This window comes from Nyctibius grandis, chromosome 5 (assembly GCF_013368605.1).
Source record: "Nyctibius grandis isolate bNycGra1 chromosome 5, bNycGra1.pri, whole genome shotgun sequence".
Lineage (NCBI taxonomy): Eukaryota > Metazoa > Chordata > Aves > Nyctibiiformes > Nyctibiidae > Nyctibius > Nyctibius grandis.
In genome coordinates, this window is record NC_090662.1 from 12,162,063 (window position 1) to 12,170,511 (window position 8,449).

Here is an 8,449-nt window from a genome sequence, read left to right on the forward strand (position 1 = left end):
TTGAAACTATTTAATGGAATCAGCTCTGGATTTGTGCCACATTTAAATAACAAGTTTAACCTTCCTGTGTGTACTAGCCAATCTTCTAAAGCAGATGATGCAATCTTGTAAATTCCTTTTGATAATTAGTGATGCAAACCTAATATGCAAGAACACATTTATATTCCTGATTGTGACATTTTTATAATAAAACTGGGCAGAATCTATATTTTAAAAAGAACCCAGCCTTTTGGACCTGAAATTTTGTTCCTCAAACAAAATACAATTAAAAAAAAAAAAAAAGGAGGCAAGCATCTGTGTTATTCTGCTGTCTTTGAACTCCATATAGAGTCTGGGATCCTTCCAGCAGTTCTTTGCAAAGCTTTGAACATTTGTGTTATTTGAATTTATAAATTGTGAGAGTTTAATCTTTTCCCAAATTGCTGACAATTTGGATTCACTTTCCAAAGAGCGGCAGAAAATAAATGCGATTTTGGAGGCACAAAGAAGGAAACTAATTAATTTGCATTCCACAGTCATCTTTATTTTTGAAAGAACTGTCATATTTAATTGCTTTAATTTTACTTGATATATTGTGCTGCAGGTTTTCTGTAATCACATGTAGGGTGTCATACATTGCAGATTGTTTCCAACTGAAGTATGTAGGGACAGAAATCTCATAGGGCTGGTAATCAAATAGAAACTCTCCACCTTGAGGTCAAAGCTTTGAATAATACCAACATGAATAATGACCAAATATTGTTTACATCTGGTGGCAGTTTGGGGACTTGCTTGAACGTGACAGTCCAGTTCCTATTACAAAGAATAAGCTCGCCTTTTTTTATAATTATGTCTCTCATTATAAATTCAGCTTTGAAACCACTAAATGAATAAAGTAACTGAATTTCTCTTTCTTCCTTGTTTATATGCATTGGAGTAAATCTGTGCAGTCATGCTACTATAAGTGTTGAAACTAGAGAAAAGGGACAGAGACATGTTTTTGCAGGCTGTCAGTCAGCCACTTTTCACCAGCAAAAATACATGGCGAGCAGAAGTACTCTCTAAATTTTTTGACTCTGTAGAAACTAACAGTACTCTTTTTTTTTTTCCTTCTTTTTCTTCTTTTTTTTTTTTTTTTCCCCAGGAATAAGCATATCTGTGGAGGTACTTTGATAAAGGAAGAGTGGGTTCTAACAGCAAGGCAGTGTTTCCCTTCTCGGTACAGTATTCTGTAGCTTTGCAATATTGAAATGCATCTATTTTCAGGAAGTTATCAGCACAACACTTCTTCAACTTAAATGCAGCAGTTTTCCCTCCTGTTTGGGTTTAACATTGCTTTTCTGATGTAAAAGTCCTGTGGGACCCTGGTATTCTCTGTTATTATTGTTGTTAATCTAAAAGAGCTTTGGCTGTTTTACATAGAAGTATAAATATGTTTTCCAAGTGTAATGCTTAGACCATTGCCTCTTTATGAAAATAATCTCCTGCTTCTACTTAACTGGACATAATAAAATAGATAACTTGGGCAAATGTCAAAAAGTTCAAAGGTTCATACTGTCTAGAGATCTAAATGTTTGGATACTATTAGGAAATAATAATTAGATTTTAGTCACGGTTAAAGATAAAATTATGTAGTGGCTTCAGACTGAAAACTTACATCGAGCATGTTGATTTTGGAATAGCAGTTGGCAGCATAAACCCATCTCTGGTAAAAAGTATTAGTTAAGATCTTCTAGCATAATCATATTAAGCAGAAATTTTTTTTAGTTTTTTTTATTATACACTCAGAAAAATCCTAACCAACTTTGCCTCATTTAGGTACAAAGATTTGAAACACTACAAAGCCTGGCTTGGAGTCCATAATATCAAAGGAAAGGGAGAGGAGAAGCATAGACAAGTTCTGAATATCTCCCAGTTGGTATATGGACCCACAGGGTCAGATTTGGTCTTACTGAAACTTAGCAGGTTAGTAGCTATTGTCAATTCCAGGATTTTCAACTGATGAATGAGATGCTTCCTAAATAAGATTTGCAAATTCATTTGTCTACTATCTCTGATACTACAGATGATGGCTCCATGGGATAAACTTCCAATTATAAGAAATTTTAATGGATATATGCAGAAATGCAGGTTCATCTACTGTACTCAGAAAACAGATGTTACTTCAGAAAAATCTTGCTTAATTTTCCTGATAACCAAGTTTAGGTTTTTGGGGAGTTTTTTTTGTTGTGTTTGTTTTTTTTTTTTTCTAAAAAAAACCCAACTCACATTGACTATTATATGGTTTTAATTTATAAAATAAGCACCAGATTGTAACTGAGCTCCTTATGTATATATGAGCTTTCCAACTTTCTCCATATTAACAAAACTATATATTAAAATGAAATGCCATCTTTACTTACTTTTAAGATGAAAACCCAAGTTAAATAGCATAAAAGTGGTGACAGCACTTCAAGAAATCTTTTGACAGTTAACAGCTGTAGAATAAAAAACAGGTAGAAGAATCCATCATATTATTTAAAAATGGGAAAGAAAGAAAAAGAATTGGCACAGTTTTTAGTTGCTGTGGTCTGTAATAGATTTAATGTCATTTTTAAGATACATTCTACAAGGGTAAGTAAAATCCATGATATCTATTATTTGTTTTCTCTTTTCAGACCTGCCATATTGACAAATTTTGTAGAAATAATCCGATTGCCCATTTCTGGATGTACCATTCCAGAGAAGACCAGTTGCAGTGTTTATGGATGGGGATACACTGGATGTAAGAAACTATTTTTAAAAACTAAATGAATACGTTGACAGCTTACTTCCTCTTGTCATTATAGGTGAGGCTGGTGGTATTGCCTGATGCCATGGTTGTCCAACACTTTTTGTTATAAAGTGCAGTTTCAGTTTTTTTCTGATTTTGTAAATCTTTGAGCATTTTATCTAAGACTATTTAATATGAAATATTTTTTACTAGCCAATCAGATTTTTTTCTTTTTTTCAGTGACAGGCAAAATGATTCAAACATTTCAAAGAATGAACTAGAAAAAAATATCATTCTACATGTTTAAAAAATCCAGCAGAATTGTTTTGCAGAGTCCTAACCCTTTTTTGAAAAATTCCAATTCATCTACTTGAGCAGTCTCTTGCTGTATCCCAAAGCAGCCTGCCCTGTGGAAAAACTAGTACAGAATCATGTAATCAAAGACATAATTAACATATACAGAAACAGTGAACTAAGGATGCACAGGCAGCCCGAAGTCTGACGTTTCCTAACTTTTGAGTACTTGACTTTCAAACCTTGCTAATGTTTATTAAACACAGTTTTTATGTGAAGTAAATGCAAATACGTGGGAGAACAGACATTTATTTAGTCTGCTAAATACTATATCTGGCTAATTATGTGTTGCTGATAAAGTTAATAGTGCCAGTTGACAATAATGACTCCAATAATTACTGTGCTCAAATGCCATTTTGCCACAGACCCTGAGTAAGCAGCAGCAATATACTCACGCTATCCTGGAAGCAGAGCAGAAACTGGATTGTAATTCTGAGGCTCTCTTCCTTGTAACCATTACCCTGCATTTCTTTGTGGGTGGCAAGTAATCTGTACCAGCCCTCTCCCAGCTGACTGCCTTTGATGTTCCCAGCACGGCCATATTAACCATTCTCTGGGGGGAATGGCTGTCTGGGTGACAGGGAATTCAGGCTGGAGCACAGTGCAGCACCACAGGAAATCTTAGCTTGAGAGAACTGATAAGGAATTTGCAATGTTGTGGAGTTATGTAATACAACAAATACATAACATCTGTCATCCAAGGACTTTGTACTATATTTTATGCACTTCTTAACATAATCCTCACAGCATTCGAGTCAGGGAAGGAAGAAGTGTTACATCCATTTTTTCAAGAAAACAGGATAATGAGTCAGTGAAGGGCAAGCTTGGCATTTTCTTTTGATGGCTGTGCAGAGAACGGGCAGGTCCAGGCCCTTTATTTATCTTCGCAGCTTGTACAGACTTGTCTTTTGACATGTAGAACAAGAGCAAGCTCCACGGGGCTCCTGCTTCCTGACCTTCACACTGATGAATGAAGATTGCACAAAGCTGTGGCTCTGCCCTTGCAGGCACAAAGTCATTCAGTGTAGCTGAGCCAGCACAGAATGAGAAAAACTCTGCTCTGCTACAGGATTTTTCAAGTCACGTGTCCTTCCCTAGGCCATGGCAGGCACTGTTACACATTAACTCATGTTTAAGGCAGGGAGCAAAATCCTCGCTCCACTGATGGGAGTGACAACATTCTCAGGCTCACTTTTTCTGATTTCTGTGGCATGACAGGGCAAGCTCTTCCAGAGCCAGGCTCTTCTCAGTGACATCCCTTGACAGGACAAGGGGCAATGGGTGCAAGCTGGAACACAGGAGGTTCCACTTAAATTTGAGGAAAAACTTCTTTACGGTGAGGGTGACTGAACACTGGAACAGGCTGCCCAGAGAGGTTGTGGAGTCTCCTTCTCTGGAGACATTCAAAACCCGCCTGGACGCATTCCTGTGTGATATGGTCTAGGCAATCCTGCCCCGGCAGGGGGATTGGACTAGATGATCTTTCGAGGTCCCTTCCAATCCCTAACATTCTGTGATTCTGTGATTCTGTGAAGCTAGTGGTTAACTGTAGAGTAAACCCAGATACCTAGCCTTTCTTGTAACACAGAAAACTTCTCCAGATATTCTCAGAGAACTGAAAAGACATGGGCATCAAAAAAATTTCTTGCAAATCTTGTTTGTAGCAAATATAAGAAATTCAAAAGACAAATGCGTGATAGCACTGAGGATGGACAAAAATGTGAGTGCTAGAGAGAAAGTACAATAACTGAAGTTACATGAGTAAGTTTATCCAGACTGCATCTTCAATTATTTTTTTCCCCTAAAGTAGAATAAAGATTTCATTCTCTTTTCAATCCTAGTAATTAACTATGACGGCCTTCTCCGGGTAGCAAACCTGTTTATTTTGGGAAATGAGAAATGCAACCAATATCTCAAAGGGAATATCACTGTGAATGAGTCAGAAATCTGTGCTGTGCCTGAAACCATTGGTGCTGGCCCTTGTGAGGTAAATATTAAAATTTCCTAATATATTCTTAGAAGCCATCAGCCTGGAATTTACTAGAATTTTTATAACTATTCTCTTTACATTAAACTTGTACACAAAACATTATTTTAATATTTTGCATTGGAAAACAATTTGTGTTTCTAGTGTTCTATTTTCTGCCAGCGTGCAGGAAGAGGTTCCTTTGCTTCAATTTCACTGTACCACCACACCAGTAAAGGATTTACATCAATATTAAAGATATGACTAAACACTTTGCTAGGCTGAGACAATTTTGTATTCTGTATAAAAGCACTAAAGTGAGCTGTGTGCTAGAAACAGCAGTCTATTTTGATTGAGTAGAAAGCAAAGGCATGAGCATATTTGACTACTTAGATGAGGACCTGTATGCAAAATACAAAAAAAGTCACTGCTCAAGAGAGTTGATAAAGTTATGAAGGAAGGAGAAATATCAAAAAATGTACTGGAGTTCAGTATTAGTCAGAAGGCTGGAGCATTTGGTCTCCTAATCAAGCCTGAGCAACATACCAGTGAGGACAGGAGAACTACTTCAGTGAAAGTGCAGTTTGATACAGTTGTTTTGCTTGGGACTAGTTTTGATGATGGAGAAAAGACATCTGAGGAGAAATGTTGTAAATCATTTATTACAGGATGATATAATTTTTTGTGTGGAAAATCTGCCTGATGAGGTGATGTCTAGAAGGAGGGCAGTCATGAGTATTATTATGCACTTAATATCTGGAGTAGGATAGATGGTTCCCTAATGCTGATTTTAACCAAGCAGTGAAATTTTCCCTACCCAAGGGTACTACAAAACCATGGGGAAACGAGGTCTTCATCAGGTTAAGGCCTCTTCCATTTATTATTAATATTCCACAGGATCATTTTGTTATTGCAAAGTATTTTCTTCAAAATCAAATATTTAATCATAAATGACCTCCTAGACATGTCAAGGCTTATAAATGAAACATCTGCATGGAAGTCTGCTGGGGATCCTGCAGTTTGTTTTCCCCTGCAAGAAGAAATGGACTGAATTAATATTAGCAATCAGTCTTAATCACTGCATGGTTTCCTGCTCCTTGAGTTCCCCTTTGAAACTACTTTCCTCAGCAGAGAACAGGCAGAGAAACAAAATCAGATTGGCAGGTGAAACGCCACTCCTGAAAGTGTTTTATGAGCCGCTCTGATGGTACTGACATAGTTCATTGTTCATGTGGAAACTAATCTTCAGTCAGTCAGGAAAAAAAAAAACCAAATCAAATAAAGGTCAAGCATTGTTTTTTCTCTGGTGATCTGGAGAGAATAAAATACTGATTGTCAGCTTTTATTTTTTGAAACAATGTCTCTCTATCCAATATGAACATTTACTGTCTACTTTTGCAGCTAGTTTGCTAGGTTCAGTGCATGTTTTGCCTAGGTAAAAACTGCAGTATCTATGTTCAAGTCCCAAATCTATGCGAATGTGTCTAAATTACTGTTTCAATCTAATTTAAACTGAATCTATTTTAGTGCTAAATAAGAGCCCAATCTGAGTTGACCATAATACAAATTTTCACTGAATGCATGTACTGGTGCATACATGTCTCATTCACTCAGAATAATGAAAAAGAGTATTTTAACAAGTTATGTTTCAAAATTATGTCTGCAAAATATTACCTTTTATTATGTTCAGGATTTCGCCCTGCCCTCACCTATTAGTACACATAGATTCTCATCCTAGGGCCTCGAAAGACGATTGACTGACACAAGGATATTAACCTGGCTCTGTCAGTAGTCTTTGATGCAAAGCCTGTTATCACAACAAAGATATTTATCAGTCAACCCACTTTCTGCTCATCTGGTTTATGTGCACATAAACAAATATTATGCTTGCAGGTAGCTGAAAGAGGAGAGTAAGATCTGGTAGTCTAGAATCACATATAAAGATGGACCAGAGGGTTTAATTTGCATGTGAAGTAACCAAAGATCAAAGGCCAACTTTGGCAGTGGTTCGCAGAAGTTCTGGTTGTGAAAAAGATATGGGAAGTTGGTTTGTGTCCTATAGCAAGAATAACTCTATTGACTGTTCAATGAGCTAGGTCATCCCCAAAAGAAAGCAGTCAGCAGGAGACAGGTGGGAGCTGTGTCTTGAAGCATTTTGAGAAGTGACATTCTTTGTATTTATTTTTTTCCTAGCGAGACTATGGCGGTCCCTTGGTTTGTGAACAAAACAGACTGAAGATAGTAGTTGGTGTCATTGTTCCTGGCCGCGGATGTGCCATTCGAAATCGTCCTGGGATTTTTGTTCGTGTCTCATATTACTCCCGGTGGATACACAAGATTATGATGACCTACAGAAAACCCTGAAAAACTCAACAAGTTCCATTCAAAGAAAGATTTTTGAAAGAATGGAATTAATGTGTAATGTAAAGATCAACAATTTTTTAACTACTTGATAGTCAAGTTTATTGAGCTTCTTTTAATATTTATGGGTGTTTTTGATGTTTTTGTCTATCAGTGTTGTTTTATAAATGTTGGAGTGACTTACAGTATATGCAAGTATGGTGACATATCTCCTGAAGATACTTGAATGGGTAAACAATTTTGCAAAGATATTATTACTGGATGATAAATGGTTTTGTAGAAATAGATCGTATGACCTCTTTTATGCTGCTCTTCAGATTATCTTGGAAGGAGAAACAAATTATAGTTTTGTTTAACACACCTTATTCTTTCTATGAGGCATACATTTCTCTTCATATATGACAAAATACCTATTGAGAGATATACGCATCTGTCAAGGACAGCACATATGGTCATATTTCTCCTCCCCCCTTATAAGAGGTCAAAGATTTCAATATCTCATTAAAAAATAATCTCTTCAGAAATTAATCTTTTCATTATTGATGGACTTTGACAAGCCTGCCTTAAGCAGAGTTCTCACAGAAGTCAGTATCTCTTCCTTTTACACAGTGCTTATAGACTCTAGTTCTGCACTTGGTTCCTTCAGTGTGTATGTGGTCCCCTAACAGATATCTCAAAAACGCTTTTGGATGAGGAAAGAGACACAGAAGTGGATTGGTTAGCAAACTATCAATCATCTGTTTAAAGTTAGTCCCAGAAACAACGGTGAATTTACAATGGTAAAGAGAGTATTTCACAGAGTTTGGAAAATCAATCCTGATTAGCTACTGGCAGACTTCGGCCATTAAAAGAATTTTCAATCAATCAAATATGCCCAAAACTTTCTCAACAGGCAAGTGTTAAAAATTCAGTTGTTTCTAGTTATTTCATGAAAGTGACTCTGTATTTACAGCAGGAAAAAGAACAGTTGAATCTGGCACCTGGCTGAGAGACTTAATAGTGGGAAAAGTAAGTTATACATTAATAGCCTTTCACAG

General features: G+C 36.5%; 1 protein-coding gene across 1 annotated transcript in view; it reads left to right on the plus strand.

Moving 5' to 3' along the window:
* The window catches only part of HGF (hepatocyte growth factor), a 79,434-nt gene extending 72,019 nt beyond the window's left edge, over positions 1-7,415 (plus strand). Inside the window, exons 15-19 of the mRNA XM_068400594.1 lie at positions 1,124-1,198; positions 1,798-1,944; positions 2,637-2,743; positions 4,927-5,072; positions 7,245-7,415. Coding sequence (XP_068256695.1) covers positions 1,124-1,198; positions 1,798-1,944; positions 2,637-2,743; positions 4,927-5,072; positions 7,245-7,415 — 646 coding nt within the window. The remainder of the gene's footprint in view (positions 1-1,123; positions 1,199-1,797; positions 1,945-2,636; positions 2,744-4,926; positions 5,073-7,244) is intronic.
* Positions 7,416-8,449: the final 1,034 nt, after the last annotated feature.